The 21,892-nt window shown below is 57.5% G+C and overlaps 2 protein-coding genes across 2 annotated transcripts; one reads left to right on the top strand and one right to left on the bottom strand.

Moving 5' to 3' along the window:
* The first annotated feature begins 5,434 nt into the window (after window positions 1-5,434).
* Window positions 5,435-11,036, top strand: PLA2G3 (phospholipase A2 group III). Its single transcript, XM_045534500.1, has 7 exons — window positions 5,435-6,086; window positions 7,108-7,240; window positions 7,543-7,677; window positions 7,977-8,284; window positions 8,964-9,093; window positions 9,206-9,322; window positions 9,939-11,036. Exons 1-7 carry the CDS (start codon window positions 5,573-5,575, stop codon window positions 10,141-10,143), a joined length of 1,542 nt encoding a protein of 513 aa, XP_045390456.1. The 5' UTR covers window positions 5,435-5,572; the 3' UTR covers window positions 10,144-11,036.
* Window positions 11,037-11,160: 124 nt separating this feature from the next.
* On the bottom strand, window positions 11,161-20,410 carry INPP5J (inositol polyphosphate-5-phosphatase J). The gene is given in 14 exon segments (XM_045534499.1): window positions 11,161-11,867; window positions 11,869-11,928; window positions 12,071-12,175; window positions 12,302-12,379; window positions 12,542-12,679; window positions 14,865-15,048; window positions 15,194-15,303; window positions 15,473-15,584; window positions 15,985-16,160; window positions 16,481-16,597; window positions 16,822-16,930; window positions 17,060-17,173; window positions 17,533-18,698; window positions 20,306-20,410. Coding segments are annotated over 14 exon segments (3,021 nt in total). The 3' UTR covers window positions 11,161-11,420.
* Between the last annotated feature and the right edge of the window lie 1,482 nt (window positions 20,411-21,892).

The raw sequence follows: 21,892 nt of genomic DNA, 5'->3' as shown, positions 1-21,892 counted from the left end.
AATGGAGTTTCTTCCCATCCACTGAGATGTTTAGTTTTAGACACAAGTTGGGTCTCTTATTTATTCTCTCAGACCTAGGGCTGGGCTTAGTTGATGGCAGGTGTGTAGGGCCTGAACTCCTCCCTGGAAATCCTACAGACATGGTTCTGTACCCACAGATTCCCACTCCGTAGCCCTGGGATCTCCTGGTCTGCAGTGGGGGCTGCCTCAGCTGAAAGGATGGGTAAGTTCCCAGATGTGGCAGCAGGTAGCTGATGGCCTCCAGCTGTAGCACCTTCAGGATCTGCCGCAGCAGTGGAGTGTAGGCCACTATCTTCCTGGGAAGCCCCCAGCCAGTGACTGGGCCCAGCTGGGGCACCAGGGCCTGGCCATTTCTGCCCAACTAGGGCTCTTCTAAGGGCAATCTTTGTGTTTTTCTTTTTTAATTGTTTATTGTTATGGGTACATAATAGTTATATACCTTTATAGGGTACATGTTATGTTTTGATACAGGCATACAATGTGAATTAATCAAATCAGGGTAATTGGGGTATCCAACACCTCAGGCATTTAACAAACATTTCTTTGTGTTAGGAACATTCCAATTTCACTCTTTTAGTTATTTTAAAGTATGCCCTAACTTATTGTTGATTATAGTCACTTTGTTGTGCTATCAAATATTATTCATTCGAACTATCTGTGTTTTTGTACCCATTAACTGTCCCCACTTTATCCCCCTGTCCCCACTACCCTTCCCAGCCTCTGACAACTGTCATTCTACTCTCTATCTCCATGAGATCAATTGCTTTTAATATTTAGGTCCCACATATAAGTGAGAAAATGCAAGATTTGTCTTTCTGTGCTTGGCTTATTTCACTTAACACAATGTTTTCCAGTTCCATCCGTGGTATTGCAAATGGCAGGACTTCGTTCTTTTTTGTGACTACATAATATTCCATTGTGCATATGCACCACAATTTTTTAATCTATTCATCCATTGATGGACACTTAGGTTGATTCCGTATCTTGCCTGTTGTGAATAGTGCTGCAATAAACATGGGGGTGCAGATATCTTTTGATGTACTGAAGTCCCTCCCATCCTTTGGATATGTACCCAGCAGTGGGATCGCTGGGTCATATGTTAGTTCTATTTTTAGTTTTTTGAAGAACTTCCATGCTGTTCTCCATAGGGGTTGCATTCATTTACATTGCCACCAACAGTGTGGGAGGGCTCCTCTTTCTCCCCATCCTCCCCAGCATTCATTATTTCCTGTCTTTTGGATAAAAGCCATTTTAACTGGGGTGAGATGATATCTCATTGGAGTTTTGATTTGCATTTCTCTGATGACTAACAATGTTGAGCATTTTTTCATACACCTATTAGCGATTTGCATATTTTCCTTTGAGAAATGTCTCCTCAGACCCTTTCTATGGGCAATCTTTGCATCAGAGCTCCTTGCTAGCAGCCCAGACTTTCTCAGAGCAGCTCTGCAACTTGCAGCTCTCCCCCACCCCTCCTTCCTCTTCCTCTCCCTCCATAGATGTCACACCCGAAATATGGTCTGAAGTCTTTCCCTGCCCAGTCCTGCTTCCTCTCTCTCTCTCTTTTTCATTTTTTTTTTTTTTTTTTTGAGACAGAGTCGTGCTCTGTCACCCTGGCTAGAGTGCAGTGGCATCGTCATAGCTTACTGTAAACTCAAACTCCTGGGCTCAAGGGATCCTCCCACCTGGGCTTCCCAGAGTGCTAGGATTAAGGCGTGAGCCACCGCGCCCGGCCCCTCTCCCTTTATCTTTCACAGGCATTTCCTCCAATAAATCTCTTGTACTTCTAACTCCGTCTTACCAGCAGCCTCCTGGAGGACCTAACCGACCCCTCTCTGGCAGCCAGACCCCAGTCCCCCCCAGGGGATGGGTTCCCTCTTCTTCCCCGTCTTGAGCGCTCTGTTCCTCCTCCCTGCCCCTCTCTCTGAGCATGCTCTGTAGGAGGTCTCAACCTGTGCCTGGCACATAGACTCAGTAACAATTTTGCTTTTTTGTTTTTGTTTTTGTTTTTAACCTCAATCCTGTTCCTTCTATAGACAATTTGTTTTTGTATGAACACAGAATGCTCTGGAGCTAGGCACTGCCTGCCCCATTCTCCAGGCACAGAGGGATGCAGAGAGCCCTCCGGGTAAGGCTGGGAGTGCTGGCTCCAAGGGGCAGATGGAAGGTTCCCTTCAGGCCAGTGGGGAGGAAGGCCCTGGGAGCTGAGAGTCTCCCAGGCCCTGGGGGAGGCCCCACACACAGGCATGGAAGTCAGACCTGGCTTCTCTCTTCGTCTGCTGGGTGACTCCCAGCCAGTCAGGCCTCTTCTTGGGCCTCACTCCATCCACCTCCATCCATGACAGGGTGAGAAGCCCCACCCTGCCTGTCTCCCCAGGGAAGGGCAGGGGTTGAGAGCCTCAGATGAGGTCATGGCTGGGAAACCAGCAGTGGGAAAGGGCGGGACACACCGGCTGCTGAGGTCCTGGGCCTGGGGTCAGGGTGTGCAGGGAGAGCAGACAGAGAAGGGAGGAAGAGGGAGGAATTAGGAGAGAGGGAGAGGTGGAAACACAAAAGGAGAGAGGAAGAGAGATACAGACAAAAAAACACAGGACAGAGGAAACGATGATTGATGAAGGGACTGAGAGAGAGAGGGGAAAGAAGAAAGGGAGGAGAGAAACCAAAAGACACAGAGAAACAGAAAGACAGAGGAAAACTAAGAGAAAGGGAGAGAAAATGAGGCGGCAAGAAAGAGAAATTAAGAAAGAAATCGGGGCTGAGCGCGGTGGCTCACACTTGTAATCCCAGAACTTTGGGAGGCCGAGGCAGGAGAATTGCTTGAGGCCAGGAGTTCAAGACCAGCCGAGTTAACATAGCGAGACCCCGTCTCTATAAAACAGTAAAAAGTTAGCCAGGTGTCATGTAGTCCCTGTTACTCGGGAGGCTGAGGCAGGAGGATCACTTGAGCCCAGGAGTTGGAGGCTGCAGTGAGCTATGATCACGCCACTGCACTCCAGCCTGGGTGATAGAGCAAGATCCTATCTCAAGTTAAAAAAAAAAAAGGAAAAACAAGGCGTTAGAGAGGGAGATGCAGATAAGGAGGTAATGGAGGAGACAGAGAGAAATTGTGCAAATCAGAGCCAGAGACAAAAAGAGACCAAGAGACAGAGATGAGAGAGAAGCCAAAGGAGACAAACAAGGATGGGGACCGATGGCGGCAGACAGGGGTAGACAATCAGGCAGGGAGGAAGGAGGGAACGCCTTTTCCCACAGACCCCCACCCCTACTCCCCATTGGCACCCACCATGCACCCTGCCCCACCCAGACAGGCCCCTTCCACCTGCAGGGCCCACCCTGTCCTGCCCTGCTGGTTTGGTCCCCTCGATCCTCCGATATGAGGCCTCTGAGGGGCACTCCGGTGGCAGGCAGGGCACCCAGCCTGTCCTGTAGCCCGACTGACGTGGCTCCCGGGTGGAGTATGAACAGAAACCCAGTGACACCCTCCCTCGAGGCCCAGGCAGGCTCCAGCCTGCCTCCCTTTGGGCCTAGACAGGAAGAGACCTCAGAGGTCAACGCCACTGAACTTCTCACAGTACAGAGGAGGAAACTGAGGCCCAGAGAGGGGCAAGGACAAGCCTGAAGTTCCACAGCCAGGCAGTGGCCTAGCCTCTAGTCCCACAGACCCTGACCAGGCTGAGCTCGCAGGCGTTACACACGCTGAGGCCTGAAAACCTTGGGTCTTGCTTTCTCCTACGTAAACTGCTTCCTGCCCAGGGGTACCCTGTGGTTTTAGTGACAGTGTTTTAGATGCTCAGATGTCTTACCAGATATCCCAGGCAGATGACTACTACAGTTGTGCCCATCAAACAGAGGAGGAAACCAAGGCTCAGAGATGTCAAGACTTCCCAGCCTGGTGTCACACGACACTGACACCCAAGCTGGGTCTGTCTGACCTTGAGAGCTGGGTTCCTGCTGTGAAACCTCCCAGCCTCCTCAGGTGACAGGCAGGGACCGGCTTTGTAATATGGAAAAGGGGGCAGAGCTGGGTGGCAGTTCCTACTACGAGAGAGAGAAAGTACCAGAATGATGGCTTTTCAAACATCAGAATTCTTCCCAGAGGGCCTCACCTTTGTTCAGCTGTGTCCTTGCCTTGGGGGACCCCAGGTCTCTCCACCCCTCCAACCCTGGCACCATGTGCTCTACTCCACACCCCCTTCCCCAGCCTCTGGAGAGAAGGGGTTTGGCCCCTGGGCTAGCACTACCTTCTTTCCCTTCTCTTCACTGTCCCCAGCTATGACCCTCCCCTGCACAGCGACTCTCTGTCCTCAGCTCTGTCCCTGGCTCTGTCTTACTGGGACTAAGCCTCCTGGAAGAGGCTCAGATGGAGACTGGGGTGAGGGGGATGTTGGGGAAGCAGCAGGCTGATGGGTAGATGGACAACTGACAAGTCACTGTCCTGGCCAGCCCTGACTCCTAGCCACGCCCCAGAGCTGCACTCCCTGCCCGTAAGCCTCTCCCACTAGGGCCTGTCACCTGAGGCTTTCCCACCCTCATTGAGCCTCAGTTTATTCATCTGCATTATGGGTATAAGCACCCCAGCTTCACCATGTGGCTGGAACCTGGGCTTTGGGATACAGGAGCAAGAATAGTCCTTCCCTGATTGGGAGACACATGATGCCTGCTGTGTACCCCAGGTGGCCACAGTCCAGGGATAGAGGCAGTTGCACACCTAGCCTCCTGTGCCACTCTGCTACTCTGGGGCCCACAGTTCCGTCAAATCCAGAGCATAGGGCCTGCCCTAGGCTGCTCTCAAGCCTATTCCCACGGTCTCCCTGTCTGTCAGCCCAGGAGGGTTGCTGCGGGGCCAGGCTTGGAGTCCCAGGAAGTGGGGAGCCCTGGAGCCCAGTCCCCTGAGTATGCCAAGAGCCTTTCTAAGAATCAAGACTGGGGTGGGGGTGGCACCCTAGGTGGCCTGTGGATGGGCACTCCCTTTCCCAGAAGACTTGGGAGCTCCAGCGTGGTAGCCTCAGAGCCCAGCCCTGCCCCACCTCCTTCTTCCAGCCCTGGCGGAGGTGCGTGGCCCCCTGCCAGGCTGATGCAGGTGGTTGCGGCAGCCACCGGCGGGTAAAGGGTGAGAGGGATGGTTTCTGGGGGCCTCCTCCAAAGCCCTGAACCCTCTTCCTTCCCCGGGAGATGCAGACCCCTGCCTGGACCCCACCCGGTGGCCTCAGGCTTTGGCTCCCACTGTCCCCATCCAGGCGGGGCTGGCAGCAGGTGACTGGAGAGCGCTGGGAAGGGCAGGGTGAGTGGGGGTGTGGGCCCCGGCAAGCGCACTCCTCAGCCAATCAGCAGCCTGCCCGGCCGGTGGATTCGGTTACAAGCCCAAGATCACCCCATACTCCAGCCTCTTTCCTCCTCCTCCCGCAGCTCCATTCATTGGCCCGGCCACACTGGGCCTGCTGGGCACTGCTTCCGCTCCACCCCGCTCCTCCACTGCTCAGCTGCCGCCGTGTGGGGCCACCAGGGGCAGGCATCCCGGGGGCTTTGTCTGACTGGGCTGGGCCAGGGCAGAATGGGGGTTCTGGCAGTGCTGTTGGGGATGCTGGGCTTCCTGGGAGTGGCTCTGGGGGGCTCCCCTGCCCTCCCCTGGGACAGCACCTCCTGCCACTTGGCCAAGCCCATCCCTGGCAACCCCCTGGGGTCCCTGAGCTTCCTGGGCAAGGATGCTCAGGGACTGGCCCTGTTCCATGCCCGCTGGGATGCGCACAGGAGGCTGCAGGCGTGTAGCCGGCAGGATGAACCTGAGCTCACTACAGCCTTCAGTGCCCTCTGTGCTCATGGGACCACCCAGGGCTCCTTCATCCACTCCCCTGGACCCGAGCTGCAGAGAGCACTGGCCAGCCTTCAGAGCCAGTGGAAGGCCTGCCGAGGGCCGGGGGAGGGGCCGGCAGGGGCCAGGAAGAAACGAGCAGCAGGGCAGAGTGGAGCACCCGGCAGAGGCCACCTGCGCGTGAAGAGAGGCTGGACCGTGCCTGGCACGCTGTGGTGTGGAGTTGGCAACTCCGCTGGGAACTCCTCGGAGCTGGGTAAGCCACAGGGCTGTGGGCTGGGGTTCTGGTGGGGGAAGAACAGACTTCAGCCCAGGCCCTTACTCTTCCAGGCTTGTGTCTTTGGGGGGGGTGATTTAACCACTCTGAACCTCAATTTCCTTATCTGTAAAATGGGGGTAAACATGAGTTTCATCATGGGATGCTTAAATGATGTCATGGCAGGGGAAGGTCTTACTCAGACCTGGGAGTCCTCACTGATCACCATCTGAGGGAGGGGGCAGGCTGGGGTGGGTCCAGGGTTGGCTGAGCCAAGAAGGCTCTACCCAAGAGGTGGCTCTATGGGCACAGAGTGGCCAGTGTAATGGGTGCTGAGACCAAACGCCTGGGTTCAAATCCCAACTTGGCACATCCAAGCTGAGCAACTCACTTACCCTCTCTGAACCTCAATTTCCTTACCTGTAAAAATGAAGGCGATACTTCTTTGGCAGGGCTGCTGTGAGCTTGGGTGTGGGATGCGCCAGGCACGTGGGAAATGCTCCGTAAAGGGTGCTCTTGCTTGGATGGTGATAAACATAGATGACTGTTTTGCACTGTCAGTACAGCTGTCTGTGCATGTGTGTGGAGGGCTGGGGGAGGACTTGGCACCTGAGGCAGAGGAGGTTGGCATCCTGGAAATGCCTCACTGTGCAGGTGAGAAAGGGTGCACCCTGCCTGTTTCCATTCCATGATGCACACTTTCACAACTTTGGAATTTTATCTGGGGCATGAGCTTGGGAACCCTGGAGGGAGACTCCAATTCCCCTGCAGACCTTTCCATGTGCTCATGGGTGGGCTGCCTGGCACTTAGAGCCCAACAGGGGCTGCAACCTCAGTCCTTTCTTCAAGCTTTGAAATTGTGAGTCCCACAGTAGGGGAGCAACTGCCCTGAGGTCCCCCCAGGGAGTTTGTGTCAGGGCTGGGTGAGAATCAGGTTTCTGCCCTCTTCATACCAGGTGGGCATAGCTGGTGCAAAGTGCCCAGGACCCCACTGAGCTGGTGTCCCTTCCCCTCCCTGCAGGGGTCTTCCAGGGCCCCGATCTCTGCTGCCGGGAACACGACAGCTGCCCACAGAACATCTCACCTTTGCAGTACAACTACGGCATCCGAAACTACCGATTCCACACCATCTCCCACTGCGACTGTGATACCAGGTTAACTACCGATTCCACACCATCTCCCACTGCGACTGTGATACCAGGTTGACCACAGGCAGGGAGGGCTGGGTGCTCAGGGACAGGGTGGAGTTACCCAGTTCCCGGGTGTAGACACTGGGATTCCAGAGAATCTTAAAGATCAGCCAGCCTGGATCCCACGGCGCAGGTAGGAAAGCGGAGGCCTGAGAGGAGAAGGGACTCTTGGACCCCAAACCACCGGCAGGTAGGGGCAGGGTGGGCCGGGAGAGAAGCCAGACGGCCTTCCGTGGCCAGGGACCTGAGTGCCTGCTCTGGGCCAGGTTCCAGCAATGCCTGAGGAACCAGCGCGACTCCATCTCGGACATCGTGGGCATGGCCTTCTTCAACGTGCTGGAGATCCCCTGCTTCGTGCTGGAGCAGCAGGAGGCGTGTGTGGCGTGGTACTGGTGGGGCGGGTACGTGGCTGCCCACCCTCGCTCGAGTGCCTTCCCAGCCAGAGGGGGAGCTCGGGCTCCAAGCCTGGTGAGGGAGGCCTGTCTGTCTGTCTGTCCTCCAGGGAATGATGGCTTGTCTTGCTCATTCTCTCCTCAGGGCAGGGCCCAGAATGCACACCCTCCCTGGGTGCCCCCGCCCCACACAACCCAGTGGGATGGGGGATGGGACTGGCAGAACCTTGATCTCCATGGAGACAACCCTGAGGGCTTCTGGAAGGGGGGATTCCAAATCACCAATTGCCACCAACTGCCACCCCCAGGTGTAGGACATATGGCTCAGTGCCCCTGGCTCGCCTCCAGCCCAGGACCCACTACAATGCCTCCTGGAGCTCCCCGGCCACCTCCCCGACTCCCAGTCCCCAGAGCCCAGCCCCCACCAAGGCTCAACGGAACCAGCGTCCTCGGAAGTGGCCGCCACAGCGGAAAGGGCCCAAGCTCCCCAGCAAAGCCAACGCCACAGCCCTCCAGGTCCCCCTGGCCTCCCCCAGGCCTGATGAGGCCGCCACAGCCCAGCTGGGGGTCTCCCATCCAGGCCTTCAGGGCCTACGGGGTGGCCTAAAACCTCAGGGTGAGAGCAAAACTTGACCTTGGGGGTTGTTGATAGGAGGGGGGTGTCCCTGCCTCTGTGCGTGTGCGGGGTGGGGGCGGGGCCTGTGTGCTGTCGCCTTCCCTGCTCCAAATGCCTCCTGGGATCTCCCAACCTGTCCCGTCAAATCACACTGCAGCAAGGGATTTTCGTAATACACACATTTGACCCTGTCACTGCCCACTAAGCTCCCCAACCCCACGACTCTTCTTCACCTCAACCAGTGACGTCCCAATACCCACAGGCCCTCAAGTCTTGGCCCCATAGGTTCTATTCCCCCAGTTGAAACTCTGGTTTCACAAACTTCACTCGGTTCCTCAAAAGCAGCCTGCACTCTCCTCCTGCCTCTGGGCCTTTGCACATGCTGTTCCTTCTGCCTGCAGCACTCTCCTCTCCCAGCCTCAGTTTAGCAGCCTCTGCCTCCAGGAAGCCTTTCCTGACCACCCTCAACACTGAGCTTCCCCCACAGTGGGAAAAGCTATATGTGCATGTGGCAGACACTCCCATACGAGCAGAGCTGACAGCACCAAAAACATGAGACAGAGGGAGACTGTGTTTGTGTGACTGAGCACATGTGCCAGTGTTTCTCCTGGATGATGGCGGCCATCAACGGGGTCTCTCCGGTGGGCTGGGCTCCCCTCACCACTGCACCTGCCCCCAGGTGCCCGCCGGGCCTGCCGCAGCTTCCGCCGCCTAGACCAGTGTGAGCACCGGATCGGGCCCCAGGAAACCAAGTTCCAACTGTTCAACAGCGCCCCTGAACCCCTCTTCCACTGCAACTGCACGCGCCGGTGAGGCCTCCCTGGACCCCTGGCGCTGGGCTGGGCTGCCTGCTGCCAGGCAGTGGGAAGGGCACCTGGGTGGCCAGGGCCTAGCCCAGCCTGAGCCTGCCTCTGCCCCCAGTCTCGCACGCTTCCTGAGGCTCCACAGTCCACCTGCGGCCACCAATAGGCTTTGGGAGCAGCTGGGCACGACCTGCTTCAAGCTGGCCCCTCCACTCGACTGTGCCGAGGGGAAAGAGTAAGTAGCAGTAGAGCCAGGAGGGATGGGGGCCTTTTCCCAAGGGGTGGGGAGTCTATGCTCTCTTTGGGTGCCTGGGCCAAGGGGCTAGGGCAAGGGGTCAGGGGGCCTCTGAGCTCCATTGTCATCATCCCTCTACTCACAGTGCCCCAGGGCCAGCTCTGCAGTTGGCCTATGTGGGCTGTGCCTTGGCTCTGTCATTTAATTCCTGTTCCTGTGTGACTTTCACAAGTTGATTTCACCTTTCCAAGCTTCCATTTCTTTATCTGCAAAAAGGCCTTAGGAGCCCAGGAGACGGGGTGACACACAGAGCTCACGCCCTGCCCAGCACGCAATATTAATAAAACGCTTGCTTCACTCTTACTCCTAATCCACGATCTCATCTGTATTTCCATTCTCAAAGCCAGCCCCTTGCTAACTTACCCATTTCACAGGTGAGGAAACTGAGGCCCAGACGGGCTAGTGGCAGAAACCAGGCCTCCTGGTACCAGCCCAGTTTATTTGTAACGCAACCCTCCCTACCTCGCTGGTGGCTCTGGCCTTGGCCACCTGTGTTCAGAGGAGGGTGGGGTCCTTGCCAGCCCTGATCCCCTGCCCCACTCCTCTCTCCACACAGCTGTTCCAGAGACCACAGGGCCATCAAGGTGTCAGCTCGGCATTTGCGGAGGCATCAGCAGAGGCGACTCCAGCTCCAGGATAAAGGCACAGCTGAGGGGCAGGCATGGCCTTTGGAGCACCCGGGGACGCCTGTGTCATTCTACAACCAGTGCGTGCAGCTAACCCAGGCATCTCAGAGACCTGATGGGCAGCAGACATCCTGAAGCCAGTGACCTCGGTTCCAGCTCTCCTGGCCTCCCGCCTGGACCTTGCTTGTGGCTTTGCCAGGCCCTGGGCATCTCGGCCTCCTCTCCATGGGTTAGACCAAAGCATGGCAGAGGCTCTTACGGACAACCAGGAGGCTGAATTGGGGGGACCCCGAAGCCCAAATGCTGAACCTTGAGTTGGTGACACAAGCCCTCTGTGCCTGCCTGTGGTGTTCAGGAGGTTCACTCTGACGTCCTTGGGCCTTGCCAGGGAACTTCACGTACAGATGGGAACAGGGAGAGGGTAATTTATTACAACAGCCCTGGGAAGGTACCAGTGGGAGGCACACGTATGTCGGTGTTGCAAAATCAATACATGTATCAAGAACTCCCTAGGGGAGCCCCACAGCATGGCTTCCGAGGCCTGCGGCAGCAAGTGGGGAATTACGGGTGTCATAGAAATGCCTGTGTCTGAATCCAGGATAGGGATGGGCATCGGAGAGGGCTTCCCAGCTCCCCTCTTCCCAGGGGGGCCCCTTCTTTTAACAGCTGCTGTGGCCTTCCTGGCCCAGCCCTGGCCCACTCTTTCTGCCCCAAACCTAAATTCAACTCTCCTCTGTGCCTTGGGCAGGGACCTCCCTCTACCACCCTGAACCTCAGTTTCCTCCTCTGAAAAAGGGAGTTGTAAACAACAGCTACCTCATAGGGTTATTGAAAATTAAGTGAACCAATACATACATGGTGCTTAGAACCTAGTAAACATTCGCTCTCTCCAACATATAGCCAAACTGTGCTTTGGTGTCTGATCTTGAGAGGCTGATGTAATCCTCTTAGGGGCCTCCGTTTGCTCACCTGTGAAATGGGTCTAAGAATAGCACGGAACCCACAGGGTTGTGGTGCAGAGTAAAGAAGATGGCGTGTATAACATATACAGTGGTACCTGGTGATGTCAGTCTGTCGTTATCTCACCTCTTTAGTTCCTGCATCTGGTTCTCCCTCCCCCAGACTGCTTACAAGTTAGGAAGGAGCCGGCAGTGAGGCTGGAGAATTTAATTCCTAATGGATGACCTCCAGGATTGGGGACACCATCCCAGATGGGGGCCCGGCAGGGCTTTGCTGATTGTCACAGTTGAGGTGCCAGGACTGAGTTCTGGGGGACCCTAGTTGGCCACCCCTAGCCAGGACAAAGTGGCAGGTGCAGACACAGCTGGAGCGGCAGCAGGAGAGAGGCAGGTGGGTTTGCGAAAGATTGAGGCAGAGCGGGGGCCACCTGGGCCCATCTACCTGCTCCGCCCTCAGGGCCCCAGGCCCCCTTCCTCTAGCCCCTGCCGGCCCTGGGGGCTGGGAGACAGGCTGTCGGGGGCCGGGGCCTCCTGATCTGGTCCCCAGGAGCCACCGCCACCAGGGTCTACAGGCTCCAAGCGCAAGGCAGGCAGCAGGCCCAGGCTTCGAGGCACAGCTGGTTGGAAGGCCCAAGAGCCAGGCAGCGCAGAGGGCCCCTCCTCACTACTGGCCCGGCTGCCGCCATCACTGCTCCTATTAGGAGCCACCCGGGGCAGGTGGCGGCTCTGGGGTGAGGGGCTACGGCTGGCACCGCGGCGTTCCCGAGATGAGGGCCGTAGGGCAAGACTGGGGAATCGGGCCAGTCCTGGGCTGCGGCTACGGTGTCCCTTGGACTTGCCAGGACTGGGGCTGCGGGACTTGGGTGCGAGCAGCTCCAGAGTGCTGTCGTCCTCACCCTCCCGAGCTGGTGCCCGAGCTGTCTGTGCTGCTGCTGGCCGACTCCGAGGTAGGCAGCGAGATCTGGGGGAATGCTGGTCACTGGGGCACCCCACTTCCCAACCCAGCCACTGGGGCCTCTTGGAACCGAGCAATAGTAGAGGCTGTGGCATTTGAACACGGTCTTTTGGCACCCCCTGCAGACCCTGCAGTCTGGCCTGCTTACCTGGAAGGGTTCAGTGACGCCAATGAGGATGCTGTGGTTGTGGCTGTAGTAGCCCAGGATAAAGTCTCCATGGCCCTTGGGCAGCGATTCCTCACTGAATGTCACCTGGTGGGCCCAGGAGTATAGGTTGCAGTTGGGGTCAGGGAGCCCACCTCAGGGCCCCCCAAGTTGAGTCTTGAGACCCCAAGGGCAATGGGGACTTCTCCTGACTCTACCCCATCTTTCAAGTACCTGGTAGATATTCCCGTCCACGTCTTCATGTTTGGCCCAGACATAAGCCACGTAGTCCTTGCAGTGGCGGAAACCCACCTGGGACGGGAGGAATCAGTGTCGTGACCCCTAATGCCTTATCCCAGCAGCCTCTGGGTGAGGTATCAAAATCTGGACAAGCCAGTGACTCTACCGTGGTGTCCAGCTGCTCCTCCAGGCCCCTTCCTTCCCTAAGTCGCTGCCCACCCCTGCCCCTCTCACCCGGTACAAGCCGATCCAGTCCCAGGAGCTGCGGGCAAACACCGTTTCCATGCGGTACCTCGCCACAGCCTGCTCGGGCCGCACCCACTCGTCTGCCACCTCCAGCCGCACCAGTGGCATGTCGTCCCTAAAAGCAAACTGCCCAGGCAAGGCAGGGGCAGGGGGACAACGTCAGGAGAGGTCCTCTGGTCTCTCACACACCTAGGACTCCTGCACTGAATCAGTGCGAACTGGCTGAGACAAGGGGCCTTTGAGGCCACTTCACAGACAGGGAAACCGAGACAGAATAGGTCTAGGATAAATGCCAACTTCCTGCCACCCAGCTCAGAGCTCCTGCCCATAACCTCCTTAGGGAGTGAGTGAGAACACAGCTTTGAAGCTACCAGACCTTGCATTTGGCCCTGACTCTGCCACCGACAGGTTTTTCAACCCTGGGTGAGTTCTGGGCCTCTCTGAGAGGCCCTGAATGCCAGGGCCCTTGTCTGTAAACCCAGAGGCTCTCATTGAACTCTTGGGGTTGTTGTGCAGATTCAATGAGATACTATTTGCAAAGCATCCTATAAACTTCCCAGTGTAACAGTAAGTGCTCAATAAATGATTTGCCTGTATGCTAGCGAGGGAGATCATTCCGGGGTAAGCTGAACACCCCTGAGCTGCCAAGAAGGGCCCTGGAGACCTCAGTGCATTTCTAGGCTCTGCCACTAACTTGCTATGTGACCTCAGGCAAGGCCCTAGCCATTCCAAGACTCAGTTTCCCTACCTGAGTCTAAGTGCTAAGAGGCCACTAACCATTGCCTTGTCATCAGTCTATGAAATTATAACCATGAGTATCTTTCCTGCAAGGTCAACCCAGACTGACCAGGGGGGTCACATAAGTGGGTGGAGCTGCTGAGGTGGTAGGTGGCCAGAGTATCGGTTCCACCTCTGTCCCTCAGGGTGGACACAGAAGGGCTCAGGTGGTGCCAGCCTCAGACCTTTGTCTCCTCCCCTGTTTATCTGGTTTCAGGTTTCTTTCTCTCAGGCTTTGAGCCAAGCTGTTCCAGAAGAAACTGGCACATTCTTTCCCTGTTCCTGTGTTTCTAACAGCTGAATCTGGCAAGGGTGGGCCCTTGGAAATGCCCTCCAAGGCCCTGCAGGGTCAATAGCCCTGCTGAGCCTTACTCTGACTGCGTTGCCCTGGGTAACAGACTTACGCTCTCTGAGCCTCGGTTTCCCTCACCAGTGAAATGAGTAGGAGAATTTGGACATCTCAGGGTCTACGGAGGCATTCAAAGGGATGACATATGTAAAGTAGCCTCCACAGGGCCTGGCATGTAGTAGGTACTCAACAGGCAACGTTTTATGAGGGACAGAGTCCAGGACAAGTAGAGAAGGACAAGGTGCGGTGCCAAAAGGTATGGTTTTCAAGGTGAGGTCCCTGATTGAAGGTAAAACCTCATGCCCAAGCCCTGTACCAGAGGTCACGGGAGGCCAGGCATGGGCAGATTTCCATTCCCAGCTAAAGACATAGGCCGATGTCCCACTAACTGCCCATGTGACAAAGTTACCGGGAAAAACATTCTCCGGCTTCCTGAGCTCCCTCTTATCAGATCAAGAGACTTGGAGAGCCCAGAATTGGGTTTCAGGGCTGGAAAGGTGGGATCTATTCCGCTCTGCTGCCGCTGAGCTTGTGTGTGACTTGGGGTGTGCACCTGCACCACGAGGAGCCTCAGATGTCCCCAACAGAAAAAAAGGGAGTTGGACTACATGGTCTCTCAGGTCTGGTTCTGACATTCTAGGATTTCTCCTTTTTCCTTTGGCAACCGGAGACCTCAATCCTAAATATAGTACTCAAGTGTAGTAACTATGTAAAGTTGAGCCTTGTATTTCTCATATCTCTACTCCCCCCTCCCAACCACTACTCGCTCTCATAATGCCTGGCATATGGTGAGACAGTAAGTACTCTGTAAATAAATAAGAAATGAATATGCATGAATGTTACATGCGGTTTGATTTTGCTGGTCTTATTATATATGCGATTTTTCACACAAGTTGCCCTAAATCTTGCTCAGAAGAAGGGAGTTGCTGATTAGTAGGAAAGGCATGGGCTCTGAAATCAGACTGGCTTGGTTTCAAATGCTAACTCTTCCTCTCGCTAGCTGTGTGATCCCGGGCAAGTGACGCAATGTCTCTGGGCCTCAGCTTCCTCATCTGAAAATGGGGATCCCAACCCACCTCCACCCTGTTATGACAGCTGGACACTGCTGAGGGCAGGTACAAGGGGCAGTGGGGTGCTGAGTTGGGCCTGGGGATGTGAGGAGGGGAGGATGAGGCCAGAAGTCACCTGCAGGACAAACTGGGCAGCCACAGGCTTGTGGTCACTGACTGTGTATTCCATGTGGCTTCGGTAGCTGTGCTGGGTCACCTGGAGCCGGTGGCTCTCCCGTCCCGAAGGGCTGGGTCCCCCACAGGGAGCCTTGACCTTCCACAGGATACGGTCTGTCCAGGCTGGTTTCCGCTTCTTGGCGCTGCAATAGGCAGGGGTACCCCGAGTTTCAGGGGCTAGGGATCAAGGCACAGGCCCCAGCCCTGCCTCCTTCCCCTCTTCCCACAGTCTCCCTTTTCCAGAAGGCCCTGGCCTGCGTCCTCACCCTATCCTAGTGCCGAGCTCACCTGGTGTCATATTTGTTGGTACCCACATCAAACTTGAAGGTGGGAGCGAAGTTGAGGGGCCCCTCCTGAAAGCCCTTCAGGATGGGCCAGGTGTTCTTGGCCATGTTGAGCTGTGGGGGGTCCAGAAGGGCAGAACTGGACAGCAGCCTGGGCTCTGCAGTGCCCAGGGAGGGGGCAGGGCAGGTGAGGGCAAGGACCATGGCCTAAGGTACAGGTAGGTGTGTCCTGGGACATGCTTTGTATGCCTGGGAGTCTGGGGTGGGGGCTGGGATCCCCCACCTGGTCCTTCTCCCAGAGCTGATGGAGCTGGTCGCTGTCAATGGCGAACTTGACGAAATGCAGGTCGTAGCTCTCAATGCGGAAGTTCAGGTCCCCAAACCAGAACACAAGGCTGTTGGCATATAAGGGGATCAATGGATTCATGGGGTGGAAGGGCTCAATCCAGATCCTTCCAACCAGCCCCCATCCAACCCAATAGCCCTGGCACTTCTAGAGATGTAGCGCGGTGGGGGTGGGGGGTGCCAGAGCCTCCAGCTCGCCAAAGAGCAGGGGGGATGGGGGCCAGCCTAGAGGAAATTAGGTTCCGACCCTCAGCAAGGCCCTGCCCCTCAACAAAGCTCCACCCTGCAGGCTCTGCCACTCCCCAGAAATGTTACCTGCATTGCTGTTCCTACTAGTAGTCTGGGTGGTCGCTCACGGCCACAGGCCCCGCCTCTCTCCACAAGCCCCACCCAGGCCGGTCCTCAGTCCCCATCGCAACCCCCGCCCACTTGGGCCCGCCCGGGCCGTACTCGTGATCCAGGATGCCGGGTGCTCCGGGCCCCTGGAATTGCTGGAGACTGAGGATGGTCTGGAAGTTGTCCTTGCGCTGCTCCGCCTTGTCCATATGTGCGGGTAAGTGACAGTTGAGGAAGCAGAGCATGTGCCCGAAGGCCGCCAGGCGCACGCTCACGCCACCCTTGTTGCCCTAGGGAGGCAGGGTTGGGCGGGTCATGGGCGGGGAGGAGGTAAGGCACTGGGCGGGGCGGATGGGGGGGGATGAAGCTGGCAGAGTGTGGGTCCCTTGAAGGGGGCGGAACACTGGGACTCAGCGGTGGGGACAGAAAAGGGGGCAGGGCCCCAAGACAGGAGACATGGGATGTGCTGTTGGCAGTGCGTGGGAAGGGGCAGGCCGCAGGCTAAGGGATGGAGCATGAGGAGGGGACCTTGCCAATGTATGGGTACTGGGGGACTAATCTAGGGCCACCTTCAGGTCCCATCCTCTCCCAGGCCCGCTCTCCAGCTCACCCAGTAGCCACCCAGGCCGGTGCGCGTGCAGTCGGTCTGCACGTCCCGCAGGAACGGCAGGTGGTAGTACTTGGCGAACAGCAGCAGGATGACGCCCTGCATCCTCACAGAACTCACCTGCGTGGGGAGGCGGGGAGGCTGGGAGACGGGACACAATCCCCACCCCCAGCCCGCCCTCGGCCCCCTCTTCCTTTCCCCTGTCCTTAAGGTCTGCTCCTCCAGCCTCCTATTTCAGGGACCCAGGAACAGAGGCCCAGCGGGCCTCACAGTGAGTCAGGGCAGAGCTGGGGCCAGGCAACCCGGCAGGGTCTCGCCTGTCCAGGGGGTGACAGGGCCGTTACCAGCACGAAGTTGAAGGGCCCCAGAGCATCCATGAAGAGCTCGCTCCACTGATCCGTGAAGAGAGCGTCCTTGAGTCGCTTGTTGATCATGGAGTTCACTTCCTGCAACCTGGGGAGGTGGAGGCGGGGCAGCTGTTGGATTAGAGAGGCACCCCAGAAGCCCCTGTCATGGTGGGGGGTCCGGGAGGCCAGAGGGGCTCTGGAGGGGGGTTCACACGCCCTGCCTCCTCATCCTCACCCTATTGCGATCATGTCTGCGCCATCACTGTCATCACCACCGCCCAAGTGGAGGAGGGACGTGACATCGTCAGGGGGCATGGCGGTGCCCACATTCCATGTGACCACAGTGATCCTGTGGGGAGGGGCACAGAAGGGTTTACTGCGGGCACCACTCCCTCACCCTCACCCTTCCTTTCACAGGAAGCTCTCTAGGGAAGTAAACTGAGGCAGGTGTGGGTATCAGCCATTAGAAGGAGCCACAGGGGCCCAGCATCCCTCCTACCAGACTCTCCCTGGAGAGATCAGCTGTGGGGGGCAAGTCCCTTAGGAGGGGATGCTGTCTTCTGAGGGTCCCAGAGTGCACTCAGCACCTCCCTCCCCAAGGACTCTTTCTCAGGGAGGCAAACTGAGGCAGAATAGGCTATCCACCCTGGAAGAATGGCAGTCTCAGCTTTAAGCCCCAACAACCTTTCTTGGGAGAGGCCCCCTCACCGGAAGCCGGGGTCACTCTTGCAGGTAGGCTGAGCTGACCAAGAAGAGGACGACGAGGTGGATGTAGAAGGGGAGATGGTGACCGGGGCTGGGGCTTCTTGGGCCTGAAGGTTGGGGCTCGGGCTCCTGCCAGGCCCTGCACCCTGGGTGCCAAGCCTGGGGAGGGCCATCTCAGGGGCCGTGGGGACACCGGGAGAGCGGTTGGGGGAGCGGTTGGGGGAGTGGCTGGGAGACCGGGGTGGCTTGGGCAGAGGTGGGGGCACAGTCTGGCTTGAGGATGTCCCCGGCCGGAAGGTGGGGGACAGAAGTCCAGGGGAGCGGGTGCCAGGCTCTGGAGGGCCCTGGCCCATATCCAAGGGCAGGGTCTGGGGTGGCTGTGGCAGGACAGGATCCTCAGGGCTGCTGTGGGAGGCCTCAGGCCGGGCTCGGAAAGAGGAGGAGAAGCGGGGGTCTAGGGAGGCTTGGATGGAAGATGGGGGTCCCGTAGGACCAGATGCCTGTGCCGGAGGCTGGAGACGCCCCTCAGAAGGAGGGAGAGGTCTGGGGGCTGGGGCATCCCTCTGTCTAGCTGGTGTCCGTCCCACATAGGCCGGAGCTGATGCCGTGGACACTGGAGCCAGGGCCTGCTCCTGAGAGGGTGACAGAACCGGACTGGGCACTGGGGAAGGGTTGGACGGGGGCTGTGAGGGCTGCAGCTCAGAAGCCAGGGCCAGACTCAGGCCTGAGGCTGCCAGTGCTGGCTTGGGTCCCACGGAGGCAGGTGGTACCTGCTTCTGGTCCCTGGAAGTTGGGGCCAGACTGGGCCCCAGAGTGGCTGGGGGAGACGTTGGCCCAGCTGAGGCAGACATCACCAACTGCCCCAGGGATGTCGGAGCCAGGACTGAGCCTGAGGTTGCTGGGGGAGGCTTTGGTCCAGCCGAGGCAGACATCACCAGCTGGCCCACAGATGTTGGAGCCAGGCTGGAGCTGCGGTGGGCAGGAGCTGTTTTCTGCCCCCCAGGAGTACACAGTGGAGCCAGGATGGGTCGAGGAGATGCTAGAGCCAGCCTCAGGCCCTCTGAAGTTGACATAGCTGCTCGTGGACCTACAGGTGCCAGAGCCAACCTTGGTTCCGAGGGTCCTGGGGCTGCCTTCTTTTTTGCTGGGAGCTGAAAACTTGAGTCCACCTTGTAGAAGACAAGTCAAAGACTCAGGGTGACCCTAACCAGGGAATTCAGCCCTGACGTCCATATAGACCCTAGCAGACCCCAACCAGCTAAAAAAGGCACATTGTTCCGAGGAAGTTCTTCCTACTATCTCACCCCAATCCATCCTCTCTTGGAGGAGACAGGACACAAAGTTCTATCCCCTCCTTTAAGTCTGAAACCTCTTTCACAGATGGGGAAACTGAGACCCTGACTCGAATGAAGCAGAGTGTGAGCCTGAACTTAAGGACTCTCCTTCTCTTCCTGGCTGGCACCCACTCCCTGCCCACGCTGGGCAGCTTCCCTGGGCAACTCTCCCACTGCAGCCCCTGCAACCCCCCATCTCTCGCCCACCCCCCAGCCAAGGGCTACTGACCTAACATCCCAGGTCAGCCCACTCCAGGCACACTGGGTACTTCCTGTTAAATACCTCTCCCCTCCCACATGGTGCCCTTAGGCTCCCCCTGCCAAACATCCCAAGCCTCTTGGTCACAGCCCTGTCTGTCCTCTCACCCATTCCCAGAGCTCTCAGCTAGAGGCTGAGACTGGCCGTGTAGTTTCCAAGCCCAGCTCCATGTGACCTTAGGCAAGCACCTTTCTGCCCAGGGCCTCAGTTTCCCTGTCTATAAAATGAAGGGACTGGGTGAACGGTTCCTGGCCACATTATATTCTGGGGAGTCTTGGTCTCATATTCTCTGCATTTACGAGCCTAACATTTGCTAGAATTCCATCGCGCCCTGCGGAATAGTCCATCCTCACCGAGTGCGGTTCTAACATTCAGAGCAAGTCCAGGATTCAAAGGTGATCCTGGTATCACACCTCTCTGTGTCTCCTCCCCCCTCCCCCCCACCTGTGAGGACAGGCAAGCAGGTGTCCCCTTTATGTCCGGTAGGTAGAGGGTGGGTAGTGGGGCCATGCAGGGACCTCCTTTCCCTTCCTCATCCATTCTCTTTCTGATGTCCCCTGTCTCCAGAAGACAGGATAAAGTGTCCTTTGCCAGGGAGGGCAGAAGGTCTACACTTGCCCCAGGGTGGCCCCATCCCTGCCTCCAGAGACGCAGTTTTGTCTCCATCCCGTGTCCTTCTCAGTTCAGAGAACCTGAAACTCTGCCTCCACCTCCCTTCTCAAACTCAGCTCTCTGAGGCTGCATTTTAGGCATCCTTCTTGGCTCCAAGTGTCCCCCTGTGTGCCCCCTCTCCCCCAACCACCACACCGCCTCCAGCACTAACAACTTAGACATCCCAGATGTCACAGTTTTAGTCTTCAAAGACAAGCCCTCTCATTTTGCATGGGCTCAGAGAGGAAAAGCAACTTGCCCAAGGTCACACAGCAAAGCTGGAGTACTGCTGGGTCCCCTGACACCCAACCCAGGGCTCTCCTGGGGGCTTCTGGAGATGGCTAACTTCGCCTCTTTCTGGGCATGCCATCATTGCCCCTCAGCCCCCAGGGTGCCCTCTTCACCCAGCCCCTGCATGGTGGGCAGAGGAGAGTACCAGCCCCTCAGCCAGGGGCACCAGGGTGCCTGCAGTGTGGGGGGTGTGGGACCAGGGATCGGGTATAAGGGAGAGCTGGGTTTTAGTGGGTCTTACCTTGGAGGGCGCCCCAGTTTGGAAAGCCCCATGAGGCTTGGGCAGGGGTCCCAGGCCAGCCCGGGTCCCCGGCCTCCTGCTGCCACTGCTGCTCTGGCCCTCCATGTCTGCAGCCCCCGGCAGCCCGGGCTCCCTCGAGCTCTGGCTCCAGCTCCTCCGCTCCCGGGAACCAGTGATGTCATCAGCCATTTCAACCTGCTGAGAATTTAAAGGCACAGGCTCCCACTTCCCAGCCTGAAGGTGGCCAGGGCAAGGTGGCTACCCCACCCCCGGAATCCTTCAAACTGGCTGCGGAGGCTGGACCGGCCGTGGGGTGGGGTGGGGTGGAGAGAGTGTGCCCATCAGTCTGGCCCAGGTCCCAACTGGCAGCATGGAGGAGGCTGTCCGCCTTCCCCCACCTTCCTGCCAGTAGGCCCTGCCAGCCCTCGCTCCGGGGAGGGGCATGTTCACACCTGCGGGTAAGGTAGAGACAGGTGGTTCAGAGGTCAGCAGCCTCTCCAGGGCCTCAGAAGAAATTGGGTTTCTGTCCTGATCCTGTGACCTTCCTGACTCCCTGCCAGCTCAGGGCTTGCCTTGGCCCCCACCCTTGCCCCATTTTCAGGCCTCGGTGCCTGCCCTCCCCACCTCACCCCCCATCTTCCCATCCCAGAACCAGACACTCAGGCTCCAGCCGCTGCAGTCCTTTCCCATCTCAACCTCGGCACCGGCCCCTCCTCGCCTGCAGACACCTTGCTGCCCTCAGATGTCCCCACAGCCAGGCTTGTCCCAGCCCAGCTTCTCTCAGCTTTCCCCCCTTCAGTACTCCCTGAGTGTGGTTTGGGAGGGGGACTTGCTCAAGGTCACCCAGTGAACTGGGGAGGTCTCCCGAGTTTCGATGAGGAAACTCAGTGACCCCAGATTAGCCCAAGCCAGTTGGGGTAACTGGGGGAAGGGAACTCGGGTGGAGAAAGGCCCAGAAGTTGGGGGACAGGCTGGCAAGAGGGTAAAAAAACGGGCCTGGGAATTCCTATAGCCAGGACCCAGCAGAGGGGCTGTTCCCCAACAGGTGCAGGGGAGTGTTTGTTGAATGAGTAAGTGAATTAGGAGAGTGAGTGATGAGGGTCAGATGTGGTTGGGAATGGTTGCAGCCTCTCTGTTTCTGCCTACTCTCCACGCCCATTCCTATCTGCTAAGCAGTCCCTGAAATCCCAGTTCCTCCAGAATTTCTGGATTGCTTAGAGAGGAGTGGTCCCAAGCAGTTGAAGCAGAAGATGTCCAGAGTTCGGTGGCCAGAGCTCTCTGTTGGTCAACAGGCACCTCTGCGTCTTCACGAGCGTGTGCAGTCCCTTACGTGAAGGTGGCTGTCTCATCCTCCTCTCCTGGATGCACCTCCCACCTCTGCTTGGCTGTCTCTGGGTCTAGTCTGTATTTTCCGGCCAGCATCTTTGTGAGGCTGGGATTTGCGGGGACAGAGACTCAGGCCATATCCAGGTGCTGGGGTAGAAAGGTCTCTGGACAGTGATGGTGGAGATGATGACAGTGGTGACGGGGGAGGTGATTGTGGTGGCGGATGTGCTGATGTACATAATTATGGTGCTGGATGTGGGG

Source organism: Lemur catta, chromosome 21, assembly GCF_020740605.2.
Source record: "Lemur catta isolate mLemCat1 chromosome 21, mLemCat1.pri, whole genome shotgun sequence".
Taxonomy (NCBI): Eukaryota; Metazoa; Chordata; class Mammalia; order Primates; family Lemuridae; genus Lemur; species Lemur catta.
This window is presented reverse-complemented; position numbering and strand designations above follow the sequence as displayed.